The sequence below is a fragment of the Podarcis liolepis genome (assembly GCF_965112155.1).
Source record: "Podarcis liolepis genome assembly, chromosome: 6".
NCBI classification, from domain to species: Eukaryota; Metazoa; Chordata; class Lepidosauria; order Squamata; family Lacertidae; genus Podarcis; species Podarcis liolepis.
In genome coordinates, this window is record NC_139559.1 from 21,530,688 (window position 1) to 21,556,173 (window position 25,486).

At 42.0% G+C, this 25,486-nt stretch overlaps 1 protein-coding gene across 7 annotated transcripts in view; it reads left to right on the forward strand.

Annotated features, from left to right (window-relative positions):
• Window positions 1-25,486, forward strand: part of SULF2 (sulfatase 2) — a 273,848-nt gene that overhangs the window by 208,777 nt on the left and 39,585 nt on the right. For all 7 annotated transcript variants that reach the window (XM_083508022.1, XM_083508024.1, XM_083508021.1 and 4 more), the window contains 4 exons: window positions 14,357-14,508; window positions 17,221-17,390; window positions 21,383-21,533; window positions 25,033-25,208. In XM_083508022.1, the coding sequence (XP_083364148.1) occupies window positions 14,357-14,508; window positions 17,221-17,390; window positions 21,383-21,533; window positions 25,033-25,208 (649 nt within the window). The remainder of the gene's footprint in view (window positions 1-14,356; window positions 14,509-17,220; window positions 17,391-21,382; window positions 21,534-25,032; window positions 25,209-25,486) is intronic.

Sequence of the window (25,486 nt, forward strand, 5' to 3'; positions counted from 1 at the left end):
ATTAACGTAGTGTAATCATTGCCATCTTACGGCAAGTCAAGCGGGTGTGTTTTCATACCATTCTTGTGTCTGAATGCTATTTTGGGAGGTGAAGAGCAATAATTAATACTTATGCTCTGTGGAACAATAGAGTTGCCTGTCTAGACTGAAGCCTTGAGGTGTTACTGCAATTTAAAAGTTGACTAGTAAACATAGTAACATTACTTTCTAGCTTCTTGTGTTGCTTCTACTCAGCAGCCAGACTAGGAACGTGTCTTTGAACAAATTAGATAATTTCCTTGCTTTGTTCTGCTCAAATAAAGACCCTGAATTAGTCTGCGATGGAATAAATTGAGGGAAGTGTAGACACCCTATTACTCTGTAGCTGTTTCCTTTTGTTTTATTAATAAGGGCATTAATGTTTTGGGGCCTACAAAATGTGCCACAGACAAAAGTTAACACCTGCTTTTGTCCTTTCTGTGCGTACTGGATTTGTTTTTGTTTGATCATGCCAATCCCAGCTGTCTGAGCATTCTGGAGCCAAATTGTGAAAAACTGTGTCATGCTCACTCGCAGCTCTGAATTCCTAGCATTGATTCTAGGTGAATAAGTTCAGGTACAAGTTACGTTGAATATGCAGTGAAAACTCACCGGATATTGAGCTGCACCTAGTGAGTGCACCTTGCAAGCCATCGTTTTCATTTGAATATGCTTTTATCCCTTTGATTATGTCAGAGCTGCGCAAAGTGGCTTTTTGCAAACCTTCTTGTGCTGCTTTGGAGGTTGAGAGAGACGAACAGCACTGACCGGGTGGGGGGGGAGTGGTTTCCATTGAATGAAAACTGCTTCCTGCTGCTTGAGCAAGGTGTGTTCCTAGCATCCATCAGCTGATAGGGTGTTTGAAACACACCTTGCTACACACCTTGCTCCGGCAAAGAAACAATTGGGAGACTACCCTCAGCTCCTGGTTGTACCTTTGAAACCCCACCCCAGACCTGGTGCCATGTATTATTATTATTATTTATTTTAAGTTGTTTTAAGCTGTTTTTAATATTGTGTAATATTTTAATATTAATGTTGTGTTTCACTTGTTGTAACTCGCCCTGGGTAAAGAGTGGGTTGATAATGATACACTATATCAAACTTGGCATGGTGGGCCAAGTTAGGTCTGCAAACTGGTGGTTCCACACCTAGATTTTGGAACATATAAACAAAATCTATTACAGTGGTACCTCAGGTTACAGACTCCACTAACCCAGAAATAGTACCTCGGGTTAAGAACTTTGCTTCAGGATGAGAACAGAAATCGTGCTCCGGCGGCGTGGCGGCAGCAGGAGGCCCCATTAGCTAAAGTGGTGCTTCAGGTTAAGAACTGTTTCAAGTTAAGTACGGACCTCCGGAACTTAAGTACTTAACCTGAGGTACCACTGTACAAACCTCAGGCTAATTCCAAACTAATAAAAAGCAAAATTCAGAAGTACCAAAGACCTGATTAAAAGCACAATATCTATCATAATCCATAACATAATACACAAACTGAGCATCCAATAGTACAATAATGCAGAAAAACCTTATATCTTATCAGTTAAAGCAGAACAATAACATGCTTGTACCATGTCAAAATGCTCCAAAAAGAGGATATTTTGTTATTGTTGTTTAAAAGGTTATGAGCTATCTGTTTCATTTCTTCTTTCTCCTTCGATCACTGTAGAGTAAATAAAGTTCACTGTAAGCTTTTCTGATTTCTTTTTCTCTGTGGTCCCTGTAGAGCACAGAGTGCATTTAGGATTTCATCAGGGAATTCTCACGCAGGCAGAATCATTCTCAGCAATGGGCAATCATTCTGTCACCACCAGCTTAAAGAACATCTGCACAGCCACCAAAAATCAATGGATGATGTCATTGGACTGCTGTGTTGCACTTAGCCAGAGGATCAGAAAGCACTCTCTGGGTGCATGTTTTGCATTCTTTCAGAGCGGGCCTTCATCACTTATTTTACTCATCTCCAGCGTTAGAAACTCCCATTGTTCTAGGCACGTTTTGCGACAAGGAATATCATTAGCACCAGCAGTTTCTGAGCTCTGGGTGCAGTACATTTCAGATTAAAACTGCAGAGTGGAAGGAAAGGAGGACCTTTTTCTACCTCCCCACTTCCAGCCGCTCTCCGAAGACTGGAGAAGAGACCCTCTTAAGAATATGGGGGGTGGGCAGGCAGGGGAAGCATGGATTTGTTTTTTGCAGTCTCCAGATGAGGACTAGGCCGTATGAAAAATGAACATAAGATTCTAGCTGCAGTTTATTCATTTTCAGCTTTAAATTCTTCTTATAAAAAAAATGCACCTAGACATTCTGTTGTTGCGCCCATCACCTAGGTCAGGCTTCCTCAACCTCAGCCCTCCAGATGTTTTGAGACTACAATTCCCATAATCCCTGACCACTGGTCCTGCTAGCTAGGGATCATGGGAGTTGTAAGCCAAAAACATATGGAGGGTCGAGGTTGAGGAAGCCTGACCTAGGTTTAAGGTGCCATTTAGCTCCTAGCTTTCATATCTCAGTTTCTAACACTGCTCATCTCACTTGGGTTTCCACTGCAGCAAGTTTTGTAGTCACTTGGAAATGGGGAGAGTTGTGGGGAAAGACATCGTGACTGTTTCTTGCCCCCTGACTCTGACTCCATTGCCGTCACTTCCTGCTCCACCACTACCACCAACTGGCTGAGGTCCTTCTCCCTCCACGGAGGCTCTGCAGGAAGGGCAGTGGAAAGAGCTGCCAGACTAGCTGCCCCCTCTCACACTCAGGGATTGAAAGGTGGGGAGCTCTGTCTTCCATCCCTGAGTGCTAGCCTTCAACCACCCCCTTTGCTTCATCTCCTTCATCAGCCTTCACTCAGGAATGCTAAACCATGCCAGATCCTGACTAAACCATGCCAAAGCTGAGGGGCACATGACACCTTTTGCATCTGGCTCTTTCATCCCACAGCCACCATTTTGCATTTGGTTCCAGTTGGTGGGCCTTGAGTTTCTAGTAAACAAACTGTTCTGTAGCTCTCCTCCTTGGTACAGCCCTGGTCAGAGATCCTGGAATCCGATATTCTGTTCCCTGCCCCACACTGCCTTGTCATAGTTCTTCTGTGCTGAATTGCTTTTCAAAAATTCAGTTCTACTCTCAACTTAGATTCATAATGCTTAAAAAGTCTTTGAATGAACTCCTGCATGGACTATTGTCTTTAGCCGCTTCTCCTAGCTTTGAACATTGTATTTATTTTTACTTTTCTGTGGTCAGCATCACAGCTAACAAGGAAGCTCTTCTTCTATCATAAGTTGTCTTGCAGGTTTTCCAATTCTGCTTTCCATTTGCTATCCCTGGCTCTACCCGAGTGGATGACTGCAGATGAATTTTGTCCACAGTGATCATCTTTTAACCTGTTCCTTTATTTGCACTGTGGCATTTATTTTCCTGGTAGCAATTGCAGCAGAGGTTTCGAAAGAGGAATAAAATCCAGGCAGATGCAGATGTAGCCAGGTTTAATATTGCTACTGCTACCAGCAGTGGAGAAATGCTACTTTCTGTGGTTGGGTGAATCAGCATAAATTGGGTTTTGCCCACACTTCGGAGAATGGGAGTAAGCAAGCATAGCATGTGGACAACATTTCATATTCTAGACCTGTGGGTGGATGGGTGTTTGAGAGAGCAAAGCTGTGTGTGTGATTACATTTATATCCCACCTTTCCTTCATGGAGCTCAAAATGGTGCGTGTGGTTCCCTACCTCCCCACAACAACCCTGTGAGGTAGGTTAGGCTGAGAGACAGTGACTGTCCCAAGGTCACCCAGTGAGGTTCATGGCTCAGTAAGATGACCCTGGTCCAACACTCTAACCACTACACCGAATTGGTATACAAATATGTACCCACTTGTTATATTCATAAAAATGAAAAAATAAAAAAATTTGCAACTGGCAATGTGCTGGACATGATTGGGAAAAACAGGTTTTGTTGAAGACTATACTAGAATACTTTGCCAGGACCCTTTCTGCATTAATGTTGACTGCTGTCTTTAAAAATAAATAAATGCCTGTGTGATAAGAGGCAGCCAAATATTAAGGCTGTGAGGTCATGCCTCCATACAGTGGTACCTTGGCTTAAGTACTTAATTTGTTCTGGAGGTTCGTTCTTAACCTGAAACTGTTCTTAACCTGAAGCACAGGTTTAGCTAATGGGGCCTCCTGCTGCCGCCACAGCACGATTTCTGTTCTCATCCTGAAGCAAAGTTCTTAACCTGAGGCATTATTTCTGGGTTAGCGGAGTCTGTAACTTGAAGCGTATGTAACCTGAAACGTATGTAACCTGAGGTACCGCTGCATTTGATATATACAGACAGTGAGGAGTTGTTCTTGTGTGCCAAAGGACCCTACCCATATAGAGAGGTCCCTGTATTTTCTTGTGTGCTGCTGGAAGTTGAGCAGGAAAGCAACTTAAGTAAACATGTCAAGTTAAAAGTTGAAGGTTTAGTCTATGGAAGATCTGCCACTTGCAGGCTGAGTCATCGGTGCATTAAAGTGTGGCCACTCTTGAACAGGGCGTGGCAAAAGAAGATTGAAGGAGGAAACAAAGGACTCATTGCAGTGAGGATTTATTGGTGTCAAAAAACTGTTTCTGCTAAAGTCTCCTTATGTAAACATTTACAAAAGGAATGATCTGCTTGGGTTTTTCTTTCTTTCTTGTTGGCTGTATCTCCTTCCAGGAGATAGCATTTAAAAGAAAGAATGTGACTTGGGAAGAGAGGTCTGTTCCTTGTTCCTGGAGTCAAGAGTAACATGGTGTTCAAGTGGGAGCAAGGGCATAGCTGATTAGACAGGTTAACTCAGCTTCTTCTTCAGAATTTCCGACTGGCTTATTTTATTTTATTACTTTATTTTATTCATAAAATTTGCACACCTCTTGATTGTAAAGAACCACAAAGTGGTTTAGGTGCATTATATGGCCATTCCCACAACAAAAAGCCTTAACAGCCACAAAAAGATTCAGTAATAAAAATTACATAGGCATGTTAACACACTTCAAATTCAACAATATAAATCATCTGTGTTCTCCAAATGCATGGGGAAACAAAAACAGCTTCCGCATCATGAAAAACTTGAGAAAGTTGAAAGATGGTGCCAGGTGGGCCACCCTGGGAAGAGCATTTCCATACTTTGGGAGCGATTACAAAAAAAAAGGCCAGTTCTCTTGTCCCCACCCCCTGGACCTCCCTTGGAGGTGGCACACCAAGAAGGGCCTCAAATGGTGAGCTCAGCATCCTTGTTCATATGGGGAAAGACTGTAAGTATTGGGTCCCAAGGCTTTGAAGGTCAAAAACAGCACTTTGAATTGGGCCTGAGAACTTTGTTGAGCTTTACTCCAAGGATTCCTGTTTCCTCCTTGGATAAGGTCTGGTTAGACTGATAATATGAAGGAGTGACGACTTACGGTATTTTTAACCTTTTCAGGAAAAGTTGTTATCTGTACAGTGGTACCTCAGGTTAAGTACTTAATTTGTTCCGGAGGTCCGTTCTTAACCTGAAACTGTTCTTAACCTGAACCACCACGTTAGCTAATGGGGCCTCCTTCTGCTGCCATGCCGCCGGACCACGAGTTGTGTTCTCATCCTGAAGCAAAGTTCTTAACCTGAGGTAGTATTTCTGGGTGAGCGGAGTCTGTAACCTGAGGTACCACTGTATTCATTTTTGTCAGGGCATGACTGAACCCCCCACCCCATCCTGGCTTCAGCACAATGGGGGGGGGGCATTTTGGGAAGAGGGCTGCAAATAGTTTTTGCCCCACATACTAGCTGTAGGTTTTATTTTCCTTACTGCTATATGTCACTGATGCAAGCATGCATAAGTTTACTATAAAATCAATTAAGCACAAAATGCAATCAATTAAACACAATGTGTTGTTCCTGTGAAATACTTTCTATAGGACCACAGGTTTTCTTTAAAGTTCACCAGCCACTGCTAATGTACCTAACAGCAGATAATATTGCTAGAATAATAACTGAATTGTAACCTTGTGCAAATAAGTGGTTGATTGTAAAGGGAAGAAAATTGCTCAGAGTCAAAGAGACAAAAGGGCAAATAACGGAAGTATATTATCGAAGGTTGCAGAATAAGTCAGAGCCAGGAATAGGGACTCTGGTTTCTGAGTCACAGTTCTCTGTGCTGACTCCTAACCACTGAAACCAGATCTAATCCCCCTGGGACGTCTCTGTTTATGCTGTATGCATTACAGCCGAGGTAAAAAAGAAGGCCTGAATTCAACATTGAACCAAGAAAGGGGTGTTTTATTCTGCAGCAAATAGTCCTAGAATGATTATAAATGATACCTGGAAGGTAGCTTCTGAAGCAGGCAACATCAGAATTGTGCTGAGGGGGTCCTAATGGCAAGAATCTAACCTGTACAACTGCTGAATTGCAACTCATTACCAAACTTAAAACCATGGAGAGACCTGGTCTGAACAAAGACATTGGATTCTTATCTCATTATACATGACTAAGCCATTTTTCACCTTCTCACCCCTTGCCTTTTCCTGTAAGACCTATTGCAGTCATTAAGAGTCGTCAACAGGCTCATCTCAGCTATCTGCCAATCTCCCATTCCCACCACCCTTCTGAGTAATACCCCTCCCCACCTTCTCACTATATAGAAGGATCTGGCAACTTCTGTTTCAGTGTATCTGAAGAAGTGTGCATGCACACGAAAGCTCATACCAAGAACTAACTTAGTTGGTCTTTAAGGTGCTACTGGAAGGAATTTTTTTATTTTGACTATGGCAGACCAACATGGCTACCTATCTGTAACTTATTTCATGTGTATACTTGCAAAAAGTGGAACCTACAGGGTGGAATTCAACATAGTGCTAAGGGAAATGTTCCGTCAGCAGATGGATTTGTATTTGCAGAATAGGATTTCCCCACCTGTCCTTCATGCCCCCTAAATCTGATCTAGGGGATCCTACAACCCTCTGAAGATTTTGGGAGGATGTGAGGTGCACATGGGAGAGGGGAATGGGAAAGTCTGTTGCAGAAATCCTTGCACTGGTGGGAAGCCATAGAAGAATGCTAGCCATTAATCCAGACTTGCTATGCATCCAGACAAAAATCTTGTCATTCTTGTTCATTGCCTCATAACTAATATTGACATATTTTCCATTCATGTGTTTCTTCCTTTACATTCTCTTCCTCCACAACCCGTGTTAATTTCTATTTTTGCAGCATTTTATAGTAACTAACAAAACATGCTAGAGATACCCTCTCTGCATGGGGCGCAGGGAGTCCCATCAAATAAATTGTTCAGAAAGCAGGTCTCCAAAATCCATGGAAAATATATCAATAACAATATCTGATGGCAAACCCATTCAAGAAAAGGGGGATATGCGGAATATATTACCATTCCTTACCCAACAGCAGTAAATTGCTTCATTAAAGCCTGACCCTTACCCAGTGAGTGTTAAGATAAATGGTTTGACCTTTTGTAGAAAACAATTGATCAGAATGGGAATTCTCAACTAATAGCCTATATCTTCCTACCGAAAAGTAGCAACAATAGATTTAAGTATCCTCCACTGACTCAGAATCCTTGGGGAGAGATCCACTAAAAGCTTATACAGCTGATTGATTTATTGCTAAACTTGATTTTTACCATTGATGTGTATTGAAACACTTTTGTTAACATCATAGAACTGCATGAAAACTTAATCTAAAAGCCTTTTTAGATCTAGTTTGGTTTCTGTCTTTCATAACCGTAAAGATGTCAACCATTCTTCACTGTAATAAACCAGCTGCTAGCCCTCCACACCTTCAGGTACCCCATTAACGATCAGATTCTTGTGAGGAATTAACATGGTTGGTCCCTCACGTGCCTCAATATATTTGATGATGTATCCTGAAAAAAAGGGAGACAGCCTGGATGTATCCATATCTATAAAAATGAAGCTAAAGAATCAATACAAACATTTAATGCTCCCTTGCCACACTGCAAACCATTATAAGTCTATTTTCTTTCTCTTCCCCACTTCTCCCTTTATTTTTACCTGAATATATCTTTGCTCAGTGTATTTTTAAATTGTCTTAAGAGGCTTCTCCTTTCATTTTTCCTCCATTGCTAATGTATTGTTCTGAAGGGATGCCAGCACCTGCCTTTAAAGAATAATGCTTTCTCATATTGATTTATCATTTCAGCCAAGAAGTAATATTTAGTTTGGTATTTGCAAAGAAATGGGATTCTTATCTTGAAGCCGTCAGAACAGTAAAAACCTAAGCAGGGTATTTGCCCGTTTGTCAAAGGCTTTCTGCAATCCATGTTAGATTTAGATCTTATGGAGACTGCATTACTAAAATAAAGAAACAGAAAAGGCTTTGTTGCATTATTGAACCCATGGCTTTTTCGGAAAGGTGATATAATTCCCTTGAGAACACAAGCAATTTATAGAAGCCTAAGAATATACTCTGGCCCTGGTGTATATGCCACATTCCCAGCTTTGATCTTGTTCTGCCATTAACATGCGGAACTGCTGTTGAAAATTTGGAAGGTGGAGCTACACGTTCCATGTCATTCTATGGTGTGTGTTTTTGCCGGAGTTTCTTCTTGCGGCTGTTGTGAAATGCAGCTGTTGAAGATACAGTTTGAAGAGGGAAGCTTGCATAGGATGAGAGCTGTCATTTCCCCCACAAAATAATCACTGCCATCCTTCTGATTTTACCTCTAGTCAGGGGAAAGCGGCAGTTCCTCATGGTTCCTTTTCTCCACCCCACAGTTTGAGAGCTATTTTGAGTGGGGGAAAGCCATTGGAAAAATAGGAAACCCCTCTCCTCTAGAATTCATCTTCCCCTTCAAATTACTGTTGCAGTGTCAAATTAAGAATCATGGGAAATACATTGGACACATCATTGTTCTGTACTCACAATGACCCAGTGGCGTAGCGTGGGTTGTCAGCACCCGGGGCAAGGCAAGTAATTTGCGCCCCCTAACCCGTGGATTTGCGCCCCCTAACCCTAACCCCCAGATGTTGCGCCCGGTGCGGCCGGCCCCCCCTGCACCCCCCACGCGACGCCACTGCAATGACCCACTTTGCATGTAATACTAAGCTAAACCATGGCTTAGCATGAGCCTGTGAGCTGCTGGAATGGAGATCATGGCTGCTGTGCTCCTTCCCCAGTCCTCTTGTTATGCTACCCAGGACTAAGCCATGGTTTGGTGTAGCATGTCGTTTGAACCTGAGCTCCTGGTTTGTCTTGCTCAAGACAAATCAGGAGCTGTAACCAAGGATTACTCACCCTTCTCAATGAACCATGCCTACTGCTGTTTCCAATCTGGAGACAAGAGTGTTCAGGGAACTAACATGGCACTGGTTCTACATATCCTGTTTGGCTTCTCCAAACCTCTTAATTTCTTTGCAGGAACAACTTTCCTTGAGTAATACACCCCCAGGCACTCCCTAGTTACATTTTGCTCTGTTTTAGTCCTCAGACTTTGTTTCATCCCTGTTGCCCTTGCTTCAGATGCTCCTCTAAGCTCCAGGGTTTGAAATGGGAATGAAATTTCAACTAAATCCTGTTCCTCGTGAATCCCGTAATCAGTAAATACCCTTTAGCATACATTGATGCAAAGGAAAGGGAAACTTGGAGCAGTGTTAGGTTTTCATACCTTAACTCACAGAGAAACATCAACCAACATTTATAAAAACATAGACGTCTGTGCTTCTTGCCAAAGTTTCTCCAGAAAGAAGCTACTTTAAAATGTCACGGTATCTTACAGTTCCTTGTGTCTGAAAGCGACTTCTGGGAGGGTGGAATGTTTGTGGTCAGAAGAACCAGTCAGACTCTTAATGGGTGGGAGGTTTCTCTTAATTGAGTTCATTAAGACTATACTGTCTCCTTTGTCTATTTATTTATAAACCCATGTTTTTCCTAGTGCGTCTTCCAAGTTTATTGCTAAATGGAACAAAACCAATTCTGTTTATAAAGGTACTTTTTACATAACATAAGCTGGGACCTTTCCAGAGTTAAGCAATCTTGTAAAATAAATATTGTGGGCAAAATTATACATACATACATACATACATATAATATTATTATTATTATTATTTTATTTTTTTAAATAGCCCTGAAGTCTGAATGTGGCACTGTAAGTTTGTGAAAAATCTTATCAGCAGACACAGAACATAATGTAAAGGTTTCTCTGCTCATTGTGGGTAAGAGTCTGCGTAGATGGATTACATTTCCAGGACTCAGATAAATTATAAATTGTGGATTTTTATCCCACTATTGGACAGAGCTAACAAATTTAGAATGGCAGTATCAAGCATATTAAATGAAGGAAACATGCAGAAATAAAGGAAGGGAACATGCAGCCTAAAGCACAGCACTCTGCAGAAATAATTCACAGCATTGGGGATCCACAAAGCTTGAACTGGCCTTGGTAGCCAACGACAATTTGTACTTACCAACATTCCTTCTCTGCTGCTGGGGGAAGTGTTCAGGTCTGTGCCATCTTGCTGAGCCTTGTGGGCAATGTGAGCCTACAACCTCCATCCTAAATACTAAACTGGGGTTAGCAGGCTTGTCCCTGTCCTGCTGAGCCCTGGAGCCATTTGGAAACCAGTGAGACATTTATATTGCATTGTGCAGGTTCTAGAGATGGGGGGGGGTGTTTTGCCAGATTTAAAAAGGCATCTGCAGTAGTGAGCTGAAAAGCATGTTAGTGGACCACCGTGCAGAGCCAAATGTAATTTTACATGACTTATCAAGAGGTGAAAAGTGTAAGGATGTTTTGGATGGTATCATGGCATCAGGTGCAAAATCTGCTCAGTATTTTGAAACTTAAAAAAACACAAAAAAACACTGTGTACAAGCAGTGGCAGTATATGGGATATTATGCTAACTTGGGCTAAAATGCTGCTGAAAAGAATTGCTTTGTTTTGCCATTTGGAGATGTTCTGTTCTCCTGTGCCCAACAGCTGCTCTGGCCAGAAGCTTAGAGTTGCGACTCAGTCATTTATGGAATATTAATTCTCCATCTGTAAAAAATGGTTTTATTGGGTTTTGGTTTTTGGTAGGAAAGGTTTTAATTAGTTTTAGAATGGTTACTTTTGTTTTGTATTTTATCTCGTCCTTTTTTTATCTTCTTGAGTGCTGCTTTGATGGCTTCAGGCTGTGAAGTGGTTTATACATTTGTTAAATAAATAAATGAATGGCAAGAGGAGGAGCAGGAATAGTGCCAAATCCAGCTGTGCTTAGTTGTGATATAATGGCGAGGCACGAAAACCTTCAGATGGCTGTGTTCCAACCTTTCACTGTGGACAAGGATCAATAGCCCAATCCATCATCCCTAGATACTGAGGCAAGGAGAAGAAATCTACTCCACTATTCAATTACCCACACATTACTGTGGATTGCACTTAACTCTCTAAATATTGGAAGTGCCTCAGGAAGCAGAGTAACCCGAGAAAGTGTTTGATTCCATAGTCCTTTCTTGGGAGAGCATGGCTGTCCATTTATTGTTTTACTCCAGTATTCACCCACCTGATGCCCTCCAGATGTTTTAGGCTGCAATTTCCATCAGCCATGGCTGAGACTGATGAGTGTTGTCATCTTAAACATCTGTAGGGCACCAGGTAGGTGAACGCTGCTTGACATCATAACACCTTGGCATTTACTTTGCATGTTGCTGTTGTTTTAGTCTGGTTGATGCAGATGACCTAATTAAAGGCAAAGGCAGTGTGACTTTAACGGTCAGAGTGATGAACTGGAATTTGTTAGCACTGTTCTAGCTTTGCATGAACTTGGATACAAACTAGCTGTTAGGTACAGTGGTGCCTCGCAAGACGAAATTAATTCATTCCGCGAATTTTTTCGTCTAGCGAATTTTTCGTCCTGCGAAGCACGGTTTCCCATAGTAATGCATTGAAAATCAATTAATGCGTTCATATGGTCAAAAAAAGTCCAAACAAAGCCAAATTTGGTACAAGAAGAGTTTATTAAGTGCTCTTTAAAGTCACACATACTGTAAAGAGCATTTCAAAATTCAAACCCAGATTTTTTTTTTAAAAAACAGCAGAGTGGCCCAATGGTCACAGAAAATCATAAAAATGCAGAAAAAAACCACAAGCTTCCAGATTCTTGCAAACCCCTTCCCAACACCAAGTCCTTGAATTCCAAACACCCCAACCCAAAATCCAAAACCCCCCAAAAAAGTTTTAAAAGCTTAACTTACCAAATGGCTGCAAAAGAAGTTTTGGATAAGCTTCAAAAATCACCAAAGTCTTTAAAAACCTCAAAAAAGGCTACTATGTACACTGCGTTCTATGAGTTGCTCCTCGAAGTCAAGTCGCAACTGTATTAACGGTATTAAGAAAAAGGAAACAAACTTGCAAGACGTTTTTGTCTTGTGAAGCAAGCCCATAGGGAAATTCGTCTTGCGAAGCGCATCGAAAAACAGAAAACCCTTTCGTCTAGCGAGTTTTCCGTCTTGCGAGGCATTCGTCTTGCGGGGCACCACTGTACCTGTGCAAAATTCCTATGCCTGCCTGTGCAAGGTGATTGGAATTCTTGCATGGTATTTTAATGTATATTAGCTCTTTGCTGGCTGGCTGGTTTCCTTCTTCCTCTTTGCTGCTGGAAAAAGAAGTTGAGCATTGTCATGGAGTGGATGAGGAGATCTGCAGCAGCACCAGGAGTGCCAACTTGGCCCCACAACCGTGGGTGCCTGGGGCCATGGGTGCCATGAAGCATGCATGGCCCTGGCATCAAAATTTGATGGGGGCTCGGGCACCCAGGGCCCCAGGGAGTTGGCACCTATGAGCAGCGCTGAGAGGGCTAGAAGGAATCTCTCTGCAGTAGCAGCTGTCAGAGCTCATAGCTGCTGCAGTCACTCTGGGACACTGAACACTTACAGTTACAAAACCAAAGTATTTTATTAGGGAGATTTAATCATACATTAAAAACAATGTGCGTAAACAGCACATTGTTTTGTATATCTACTATCTCTTGAGGACTGAGGTGGAAGGAAACCAGTTTTGCTGCTTTGAAGCACCAAGAATGGTGCAGAGTACTGTTTGGTGATGCACTTGTGACTTCACAAAGCACACACACCCTTCTCCCTGGAAAAAAATGGTGCTTGGATATCTGGAGGCAAGAACATGTGGCATGAAGATGAAGGGAAGCTAGGCTTGGCAAGCTATCTGTCTAGCAGGCCCTTGTTTTTAGCTACACCTGTATGCATCTTTATAGAGACTATAGCAATAAAATAGTAACATAAAACATAGTGGAACAAAGGCTAGTGCATTCCTTGCTCAGATAGGTTTATTAAGCAGCTCATAAAAAAACAGGTTTCAAAAGTCTCTTCAACAATTTCTGAACCTAGGATGGTGTTGATTTCATGACCTCTTGCCCTAACTTTTCTGGAGCAGCCCATTTCTATCTAAGAATACACAGAGAGGACCAAGAGTGGTTTTCTGATCCCACCTCTTTTGTACAATTGTAGTAACCAGATCAGATCTGTATCCGGCCAGAGTTGGGCAAGTCATGAATGAGATAACTGCCTGGAGTCCATCCACATTTAAGGGAACAGCCCTAACCCACCTTCTCTGGCAGTATCAGTAGGTTGGGAGGCAGGATGATCAGTTCAGATGCAGTTGCTGAAATGTCTGGGCCTGGGCTGACTCAGCCCCTCCCCACTTCTGGAGCACCTTTCTTCAGGGTCTACATCCTGTAGATGGAAGGCAGAGTGCCACACCAACAGGAGCTGCCTTATCTGGGCTCAGAGACCCCTCCACCTAATCCAACTCCCCCACTGACTCAAGTCTGGAGTCAGTGGGTGTTGAATTACTCTGTAAACACCAAGTCCCAGGAAGGACAGGCAGACTAGACAGAATATGCCTCCTAAGAGGCTCTGGTGATTGAAAAGGTGTCAGGAGTCATTTGCTGTGTGGCAGACAGGATTGTACAGAATGAATGCGATTTACATGCCCATCATCACCTGAAAGGCAAAAAAAAGGTAACTTTTTTTGGTAAAGTATTCCTTCCCTGTTGCTAGGAAGGGATCCTTAATCACTTGTTATAGGTGAGCAAGCCAATGGCCATTTGCAGCCCTTGCTGTAAATTTTCTGGAAAAGCTCGTGAGTCCCTTCCCTATTCTGTTTTATGCTTAATGCACTGTTAGCGCTAAGTAAGTGTTAAAGCATCTGCTTTAAAATAAAATATGATTGGATAGGGAAAATATGATCACTTTGTCTGCAAGAGCTGAAAACTAAAGAGCTCTATACTATAGCATGATTATCTCCTATACATTTATATGTGTTGCTTTCTCCTCACAATGTCTCCTCTCCCCCTTTTGCTTCCAGCTTTCTTTGGGAAATACCTGAATGAATATAATGGTTCCTATGTGCCTCCTGGCTGGAAGGAATGGGTTGGATTGCTCAAGAATTCTCGTTTTTACAACTACACGCTCTGTAGAAATGGAGTGAAGGAAAAGCACGGATTTGACTACTCTAGGGTAGGTCTTACTGATTTATTTTCATTTCCCTCCCCTGGCCACAACTGTGGGAACAATACGGATGCTTTATGATTTCAGTCTAATTAAAGTATTTGTTTCATATTTGAAAGCTACTGCTGGTAATATAAACTGCAATCCATAAACCTGCTCCCTTAGACTGCACATTATCGTTTTACTTCTGGAGGGATGTATAATTTAAAATTTATTTAGTGACAGCAAGCAGTTCTTAAGCCGGTAAGCACTTCAGTATGCCCTACCAGCTGGGAAATGGATTTGATCGTAGTTTGACTCATGTTCTATTGACTGGTGTTCCCTGCTTTAATTAACACAGAGAGACATACTCTTGATCTGCTGCATGCATGTGATTAATTCTCTTTATTGCAAAATTGCTGTTTCCATGGTGGTGGTATGCAGATTTTGAGGGAGTCCTAAATCTGTCAGTAGTCCACAAACTCAGTTAGTGTTTGTCTGCAGTGTTATGAAACGGAGATCAGAGCTTCAGGTTCTGTTATTCTAATTAGAAATCTGTTGGGTGGGTGGGTTGAGGGAAGCAAAGGAGTAACTTTAAAAACACCTGATTTTTAAAAATATTCCTATAGGGTTACCTTCCATTATTAACAGAAAATGATATAGCGGAACAAAGATATTTGACACCCGCTTTTTATCCAGCTAGTCAGAACTAAAGCAGTTAATAAACTTGAATTTAAATCAGGGTTGTTAAAAGGTATGCTTCTGAATCTAAAATATCTGATTAAGGGCAAGGCAACTGCCTTTTAATGCATAATTCATTTCAAAGATTTTTCAGTCACATTGCAGCAGAGTGTGACAAAGAGACAGAATTTGGGATCTAGCATTTCTTGTTCCCACATTCCTTCCCACAAAGGCACAGTATATGTTTTAAATGAATTACTCATGACTATCTCTGAGCCTTGTCTTGTCCATCTGTAAAATGGAAATCCTTCCAAAAATTGTTTTCACAGCAGGTAAATAAATACGATGAGGTCTGAGTTTGAGATTAGGTGGTAGGATAGGAATGAGGCGCATTCTCAGACCAAGATGTTTTGTGCATCTAATTGGGCTTTCTGCAGCTGCGTGGTTAAATTGCTGTGCATAATAACAAGAAGTATCTGTATCAGCACCATGCTTGATGTGACTAAGTGTCCAAAAGTGGAACCCCTTGCTATCTTCTCCAAATTCGTCTTTTCATTAAGTGTATTTCCTACTACCAGTGCAATAACATGACTTCTGAGAGATTAGTTTAATGAACCTTCATTTTGGTAGCAGCAAGTATATTTCTGTTTCCAAAAATATCTTCCCCACTGGCACTAGAATTAGCAACCCATTGGTTGCCCTTTTTGTAATAATCTCAGATGTCTGAGTGCCAAGTGCCGTGTAATCAAAATATAACGCAACATTCGTGTTCACTGACCGTCTCTGTCAAGCAAGTCTCTCCAGCATTTTATTACCATTACATTTAAGAAGACTTGTTCCATATAATACGCACACGCACACACACACGGACACACACACACACACACACACACGTCTCAGATTAGTTTGATTCAATTCAGGGCTCAACAACTAACAGTAAGGCTGGCCCTCCCATTAGGCAGAGTGAGGTGGCCACCTCAGCTGGGTGCTGGGCAGGGCCAGATTTAGTTTGATGAGGCCCTAAGCTACTGAAGGTAATGGGGCCCTTTATATGTCCAGCTGTCCTTTGTCAACAACAAATTGTTGCTTTTTTGTGTTGAATATATGCTGTATCATAATTTATGAACCTAATAGGTATTTAAAGCCATTTGCACATAACAAAATTTGTATTTTATCAAAGTAATTGTTGAACTGAAATACAATTAAGAAGAAGTATATTAATAGTGAAATGATTATTAAGCTCTAACTTAAAATGATTTTTTATTCATAACAAACTTAATAATGCAAACACATTGGCATTTGGCAATAACAAAAGTTCCTTTAGAAACACAATTTACAAAGACTCATAATTTTTTGGTGCCCCAAGAGAGTGGGGCACTAAGCTATAGCTTATACATAAATCCAGCCTTGGTGCTGGGAGTTGGGGAGCAGCAAAGTTCTGGAAGGACAGAGCTGTCTGATTCTTTTTTAGGGGGAAGTCTTGAGTCTTATGGGATGCGGGTGGCACTGTGGGTTAAACCACAGAGCCTAGGGCTTGCTGATCAGAAGGTTGGCGGTTCGAATCCCCGCGACGGGGTGAGCTCCCATTGTTCAGTCCCTGCTCCTGCCAACCAAGCAGTTCGAAAGCACACAGTGCAAGTAGATAAATAGGTATCACTCCAGTGGGAAGGTAAACGGCATTTCCGTGCACTGCTCTGGTTCGCCAGAAGCGGCTTAGTCATGCTGGCCACATGACCCGGAAGCTGTATGCCGGCTCCCTCAGCGAGATGAGCGCCACAACCCCAGAGTCGTCCGTGACTGGACCTGACTCTTATAGTGGAATTGAAATGCTTTAAATGGAGGTGTGGATGTGAGTTTGGTAACATTATAGGAAATTGTAAAAAACAAATGAAAAAGCATATTTAAAAACATACCAGCCCTTTACATTTGCAATTATTACAAAAGTGAATAAATCAGAATTTCTCCTCCCACCTCTAAAATGATTGCAGTGTCCCCTCTAGGCTAGTCGATTACTTTTGATGTGATTTTGCTGATTTTTCTTCTCTTCCTCACTCTTTTCAGGATTATCTGACTGACTTGATCACCAATGACAGTATTAGCTTCTTCCGAATCTCAAAGAAGATGTATCCTCACAGGCCAGTTTTGATGGTTCTCAGCCATGCAGCTCCTCACGGCCCTGAAGACTCAGCCCCTCAGTATTCTCATCTCTTTCCCAATGCTTCTCAGCACATGTAAGGAAAAGGCAACAAAGCACCAAACCAATTATCTGCATTTCCAAGCAAAGGCATAGCATTCCTGGGAAATCATTTCTGGATCATTTGTGCTTTGGCATAAGTTTATCGCAGGTAGCAGAAATGGAACAGCTTGGCGCTTTTCAATTTATAACTTGTAGAAATCTACACAATAAGATGAACAATCCCATCATTTTCCATTTGCAATTTATGCAAATTTATTCCTTTTTGGGAAAGGCTTTGTAAAGAGAATAAGGGGGAAAGAGAGAATGGAACTTGGGTAAATAACTATGATAATAATAATAATAATAATAATAATAATAATAATAATAATAATAATAAAAAAAAAAAAATTTATATCCCGCCCTCCCCAGCTGAGCCGGGCTCAGGGCGGCTAACAACAATCAACAACAAACAATGATGAGGTCTGAGTTTGAGATCAGGTGGTAGGATAGGAATGAGGCACATACTCAGATCCTATGTACAATTACCTGGGTTCATGTGAACTCAGTGGGACTTATTTTTGAGCAGACACACATAAGATTTGTCCATCAGGTGCTTTACCTTCACATGTTTAAGCTTTTCTCCAGAACCTTGAAAACTAGGGACATGTGGTTGCACAATATTGCACCCTTTTAGTCTAGGTTTCTTGATGCAATCCCCCATCTCTTCTCCTCTGTACCCTGCTAACACAGAAAAACCAAAATGAGTGGTGTGAAATCATATCAACCCTTTCCTTCACTTGACTTCATTGGATGCCCCTTACTGAAGGTGTGTAAGAGGGTGTGGTCAAATTATGACCTCCTCTGAACATTTCATTTCTCTACATGTTGTACCAGGGAGAAGAGGAAGAGTAGGCATGGAGTTGCCCCTTGCAGTGGCAGCCACATGTCCCTCTTGTTATCTAATCTTGCCCTCCACAAGGTCTTTCTGCTTCTTTAAACTTAGTTGTATGTTGATGATATGCAACACAAACTTGGCTTATATGTTAAGAGCTTCTTTTAATGCACTGCTCTGTGTGCCTCTGCTGTGTGAAGAAATCAAGGGAGCAGGGATGTGGGGCAGAGCCTTCTTTGCAGTGGCACCCAAACTGTGGAATCCCCTCCCTGGGTTGTCTCTCTCTGTGTGTGGAGGATTTTAAATCAAAAGGCAGGTAATAAATGATCTGTAAATGCCAAAAAGAGAAATGCCAATATAGACTCAATAGCAGTCACTGAAAAAATTGACTTTGGTAGGAGAAAGGAAATAGTTTTCAGTAAGTAATCCTGAGTCTGCTCCAGCATATGTAAAACAATCACTTTTGGATATAAAAAAAATAGGCTTGCGTTTTATTTTATACCTGCAGGTTCATATCGCCGACATGTATCATTCTTTGCTTTGTCTGCTTAATAGGTATTTATCCATGGTTGTTGGATAGTGGGTTTTTTTTTCCAGAGACAACCACTACTGTTGTTTCTGTAAGCATTTTATTTTCTCTCTCTCTCTCTCTCTCTCTCTCTCTCTCTCTCTCTCTCTCTCTCTCTTTTTCCAAGGTCAAATACAATCAGGATTTGTAGTGCAGCCCCCACCTCCAACTTCTGAATGAATTTGAAGTGGTTATTTTTGTTCAGTTTCCAGAATTGTTGTGCTTTGTGTATTTGGCCATAAGACGGACAAATCTGTTAAGTATAAGAGGGTTACGTTTGTAGTAATCAAAGAAGATCGTGGATGTCGAGTGGATTAAGCAGCAGGAGGTTTCAGATGAGCCAGGAAATCACAAAGCATACTGGAAAAGGAATTTGCCAAGCATTTTAGATTCGTTCAGGGCATTACATAGCAACAGTTTCCATAACCATCAGCATTTTCAAAGCGGCAATGTCATTATCCTGCCACAATAACATTCTGAAATCAGAGAGAACATTAACAATGTGGAGAGAATAATAAGCAACCTCTCCTCCCTGGAAGAAAAATACTCTCTTCCCCATCACAAAGCACTTTTTGGGCTGCAGCCTTGATATCAAAGCTTCCCACTTGTTAAAACACAATGCAATTCACTTTAGCATGTCTTTCACACACACACACACTCAGCACATGGGGCAACCCTGAATATGAGTAATGTTACGGTAAGAGCGCAGTGTTACAATAGGAGTTGTGCTCCCCTCTCGCAGCATGTTCACAACAGCCTCACCTGCCAGCTTCATTCTGCACAGACCCACAAGTACATGCTAAATATGTGTGCGTAATTATGGATGATACTGCTCAAGCTAACTTCACAAGGCCATAAATACAGCACCACTGTAAAACTCTGCTGATTAATTAAAAAAAACCTGGGGAAACTGGAGCCCGAAATACAGAAGCCCTTGCTCTGTTGACTAGGCAAGGGCAGAAGGCCAGGTATTTACACTAGACCCTGTCAATACAAAGGCTGAAGTCTGGTTGCCAGTGACTGGTGCCAGTGATACACATGCCTATTCCCCCTTTGCACCTAAAGAAGGCTTTGAGGTCTGAGTTATAGTAGGAGTTGTGTAGCTCACTAAGATGTAGGACCCATTCTCTGGTCAAGGGAAGCCCAAAGCCCTTGCCTATCTGACCAGACCAATCTCCAAGATTCTGCAGAACCAGACTCTGGAGCTAGTTTGCTGTTTCAGATGCCCTAGCTTTTTGCTGTTGTCAAGTGGGATGGGAATTCCCTTTTATAGCTCCTGGGGTGAGAAGATCCCTACCTCAAGGCTACTTGTTCAAGCAAAGGAAATTGTAATAGCATCATCCAGCTTTTTTTCTTTTTAAAGACTAGTATAGAGTAGAACATCATTTTAAAAGCTGGCTATTGGACTAAAGTTATAATAAGCATTTTAATGCCCATAGTTTCCTGCTAAATGCTCAGGTAGTCAAGCTTAAATTCACCACAGATGCTAAATAACATAGTAGAGACTCTCCAGCAATCTGGATAGTTATTGTTAAGGAACCTGCGTGAGCCACAATCATCCGTGCAGAATGAAATTGGAATAGCTATGTCATTCTCATGCTCCCCAGTTAGAATGTTAGCTGCCTAATGCTAAGCTGCTACAGTTGAAATATATTCTCATTTACTCTGAATGATACTTGCTATTTCAATAGGCTTCAGTTTGAGCAGAGCAATTTTCCCGTTCCCGGCTTTTAGATAAATCATAAAAGAGATTTATAATGTTTCGCTGTCTACCACGGAGAATGTAATCCTACCATGGAGGGTTATTCCCAACAGGGGAAATTGCCACCCCTGTGTGCCTCAAACATGCTTAAAGATAGTAGAAGTCGCAGTGGTAAGGTTCATTTGTACATCCATTTTCAGGGAATTAACTGTATTTGCATTAACTTGGGTGTGGCAAGATAGCAGCTGGGCTCCTTAGCTTGGACCCTAACTTCTTCCATTCAGAATTCCATTCACAAAACAAGGCCTTATTGCCTTCACTCTGCAGTCACTTGGGCTGCCCAAAGGTTGGGGGCACCCTTAGGAACAGTATGGCATACAGTGTAAAAAGCTGTGGATGGAGCGGGAGCATCTTTTAAGATTTGCCTCCTGGCTTCTAAAACTTTCCTGTACTCAAGGCTAAGTAAACAGAAGCCCCCAAACCTACTTTTGAAAGTGGAAGCTGTTGTTCTCAGGATACTGAAATTGTCAGGACAGAATGCTCAATGCAATGGATAGAATTCAGCATCATGTTCTTCCAGTCCCATCTGTGCAAGCATTCCAGTTTAACAGATGGCATGATACCCGTCTTCTCTCCCTCATGCACCATTCTGGGGGTTTTCCCAACCCCCAGAGCCATTTCTGGGGGGTGCAAGGGGAGGAGACAGGGGGAGTCCTATTGTACAAATGGAAGTCCTTGCATGGGTCTTTTGCTAATGGGACTGGTTACATGGATCCTACCCTACGTTTGTGTGGAACTTGTGCAGAAACTCAGAATACACATTTTAGGATGGGTGGCATGCCATGTTTATTTTACTGACTGTTAATTGTTTCTCTCTCTTTCTAGCACACCCAGTTATAATTATGCTCCAAACCCAGACAAGCACTGGATAATGAGGTATACTGGCCCCATGAAACCTATTCACATGGAATTCACCAATATGCTGCAGCAGAAGCGCCTTCAGACTCTCATGTCTGTGGATGACTCTATGGAGGCGGTAAGATTTATTGCAGGCTTCCTCAACCTCGGCCCTCCAGATGCTTTGAGGCTACAATTCCCCCCATCCCTGACCACTTGTCCTGCTAGCTAGGAATCATGGGAGTTGTAAGCCAAAAACATCAGAAGGGCCAAGGCTGAGGAAGCTTGATTTATTGTCCCATTCCCCAAGTCCTGCATACGCGCCCTACTTTTCTATCCTATCCAAAACATGAGTTTAAGTGTTGCCAATATAAGCACAGGTGCACTTCATCATAGGGCCTCAACTTCCCCATTTGGTTTATAAGGTTTGAATTGCTCTGGGCAGAATGGTAGCACCAAGTCTCCTTCCCAACTTCTCTTCTTGGGTGTTAAGAGGGAGCCCATTTGGTAGGTAGTTTTGTCTCCCTTGAAAGTTCAGGAGTGGAAACTCAGGAGAGGGCCTACTCTGACATTGCCTTAGCTGTGGAATTCCCTCCCCACAGAGGTGTGTCTGGCATTTTCATTGTATAGCTTTCATCATGTGTTGAAGATGCATCTCTTTTAGCCTCTTTTTACACCTTAGGACTCACCCTATTCTTCTGACTGTAAATTGTACTAAGTTATTTTAACATTATTTATCTAGGTTTTTTTTAATGGGTCTATATGCTGCTTTTTTGGCACCGGTTTAGAAGAAATTAGAATCACAAGTAGAGTGGGTCCCAATGTATCTCAGATTTCAATGGTGCATCTTCAGCTGTGCAGTGAAGGTGCCGGGTGCACCTTTGTGTGGAAGGAATTCCATAATTTGGGGGCTGCCTCCAAGAATACCATCTCCTGGGTCATGCCCCCCACCAAGCCACTGAGGGTAGCAGAACTACCAAGAGGGCCCCCACTGCTGATTGTGACACCCAAGAGGGTCTGCAGGGAAAGAGGTGGTCTTGTGGTTCAGGGCAGGTAAGAAACCCATTTTATAATAATGATAGTGCTATAAAATATTCCAAATAGCAAAACATCCTAAGTTGCCTGCTGTAGTTGCAAACAGTGCATAAAGGGAAAATTGTACCAAAAGCCTTGCTTTCTCTCTTCAATAGTTCTCTGTTAGGTAATATGTACTTAACATACCACCGTTTTTCCTGGTCAGTGTGATGTGCCAGAAATGTGCAGACAATGCTTAGGCTTGATGCCCATGTCAGCCATAAGCTTCTTGAGTAGGAAATGAATGTAAAATTAATGGACTCAAATCCCCCTTTGTGTGGATGATGGTCCAACGATGACAAGTGAGCCCAGCAATATCCATAGTCTGCAAGAATATATGCAAACTTGGCACACTTTTTATGGGGCAAACTTTTGTAAATAGCTTATGTGCAAAATAAAAAAAATCCTTCCGATAGCACCTTAAAGACCAACTAAGTTAGTTCTTGGTATGAGCTTTCGTGTGCATGCACACTTCTTCAGATACCTTCAGCTTATGTGCAGTTAAAAAGAGCATGGGTTGGATGTCTAGGGAGGACTCTGCCTGCTGCAGATTTGGAGAAGGAGCTGAAGCTTTGTGTGAGAAAGGTCCCAGATTTATTCCCTGTCATTGCCATGGAGAAGACCCCTGTTTGGAAACACTAGAGGGTTCCTGTACACAGCACTATTTTCAGGAGATAATATTGTAGATAGTACTGAGCTCGGTTGACCAATGGTATGGCTTGTCATAACAAAGCCTGCTATGATCCACCATCAGGTTGCTTCATAGGTCCAGTTATCTTCTATAACACACCTCTTATTGGCATCTTGTTTGAACTTAAGCCTGTGATATTAGAACAAAGTAAAATGAACCGTTCCATCAGGGCCAGGTCAAGACCATCCAAAAGGATGTCATATAGAGGAGGGAGAAAGGTTGTTTTCTGCTGCTCCAGAGAAGCGGACACGGAGCAATGGATCCAAACTACAAGAAAGAAGATTCCACCTAAACATTAGGAAGAACTTCCTGACAGTAAGAGCTGTTTGACAGTGGAATTTGCTGCCAAGGAGTGTGGTGGAGTCTCCTTCTTTGGAGGTCTTTAAGCAGAGGCTTGACAACCATATGTCAGGAGTGCTCTGATGGTGTTTCCTGCTTGGCAGGGGGTTGGACTCGATGGCCCTTGTGGTCTATTCCAACTCTATGATTCTAAGACATTTTGGCACCTCAGGCAGACCCCAAAATAGCACCCTTCACCACACCAGGGAATAAGGAGTGAGGGAAGATCTACATAAGGAACAAAGGAGGGAATAAAAACCAACATTGGGATCTGCTGCCCCTGTGGATCCTGCCGCCTGAGGTGATCGTCTCACTTTGCCTCAAGGGTGGGCCGGCTAGTTGTGCTTCTGTGCTCAGGCAATATTCATCCTGACTGGCACCTTCTGTGAAAATTGATGGGCTTATTTTCAAGCCTGCAAAGCTGCCAGTCTAACATGGAGGCAAAACAATTTATTGCTGCTTTTCTCCCAGCATTCCTGCATTTTGTTTGTGATTTAAGTATAATGCAGGCACCCTGAGAAGACAAGGTTAAGATTATAGGTAGGCCCTGCATCAGCCTGTTTGTGATTATGGTGATTACTATTACTGCTGATTGGTGGTTTGCTCTGGGAAGATATAATCTCTCTCAAGTGCTACTACATACGCTTGGAGAGGCTTGCCATCAGTGTTGCAGCTTGCTCAAATTGATGGCTTGCTTTATTTTTAACTTCAAGTCAGCAAGCTGGGATTGAAATTGTAATTATAAAGAGGCTCAATGAATTTTAAAATGCATTCAGCTAGTCAAGCCTAACCTTATGCTTTGTCACAAGTGCATTCCAAAAATAGTTGTGGCTTGACCTGCTTTTCTAAAACAAACAAGGAGGTATCTGGGTCATCATAATACGTCTCGGTTTCCCCTCTCTATTTCCCATAGACAGACTGTGCTTGAAGGAAAGCAACTTTGGAGGAAGATGTGTTAACACAGGGTACACAAAACTCCATAAAATTCGGGACCGTAGATGGGGTGGCTTTAACCCTTTACTTCCACTGCAGTACTTCTGCTGTGGTTATTGCCTTAACTGCTCATGGTTTGCTTAGAGCAAAACAAATCATGATGCCTAGTTTTGATATAAAGCTAAGCCCAGGTATTGTGATTTGTTTTCTCCCAATGCAAGCCAGGAGGAGTGGGGAGGAACCAAGCAGCTGCTTATGCCCAGTATACAATGGTTTATGACTTAATGTAACTTGCAAATATGGCCAAACTATATGTCATGATTTGTGACTCATTGCAGTTCCATAATTTGATTTCATGTTGCCTTTTTTTAAAAAAATGCAGTCACTATCTCAATAGGACCCCAATAGTTTCATGTTTGTTTTTATTTATTTTTATCCCCCCCCCTTCTCTTCAGCTGAAAGGGAGCAGCTTGCACAAAAAGCCAATATATACATTCACCAAGCTTTTCACTGCCCTTGTGTCTGTATGCAAGATTATTGTGTAATACCATACTGTTTTATTCAATCCAAAATGTTATGCTTCTGTTTCATTTCATTTCAGATTTACAATGCATTGGTTGAAACAGGTGAACTGGATAACACATATGTAATATATACGGCAGACCACGGCTATCATATAGGGCAATTTGGGCTGGTGAAAGGAAAATCCATGCCCTATGAATTTGACATCAGAGTCCCCTTCTATATCCGCGGCCCAAATGTGGAGGCTGGATCCTTGTAAGTTCATGGGGCTTTGTGGCATTGGAGTAATTAAGAGAATCCTGCTCTGGTTGGTTCTGTGTGGCCTTTTGTAAGATGCTCTGGAGTTGGCTTAGTTTCAGCAGTAAATCTCATCAATCTTTTTTCTCCTCACCACCCTCTGCACATCTGTTTACAGATAATTTTAAATGCAAACTCTTAAATGTCTTTTTTTTTAATGATAAGGAAAAAAGCAAAAAATAAAAAGAGGGAAGAGACAGGGATCATCTTTCTCCAAAACATTTATGGAGCAAAGT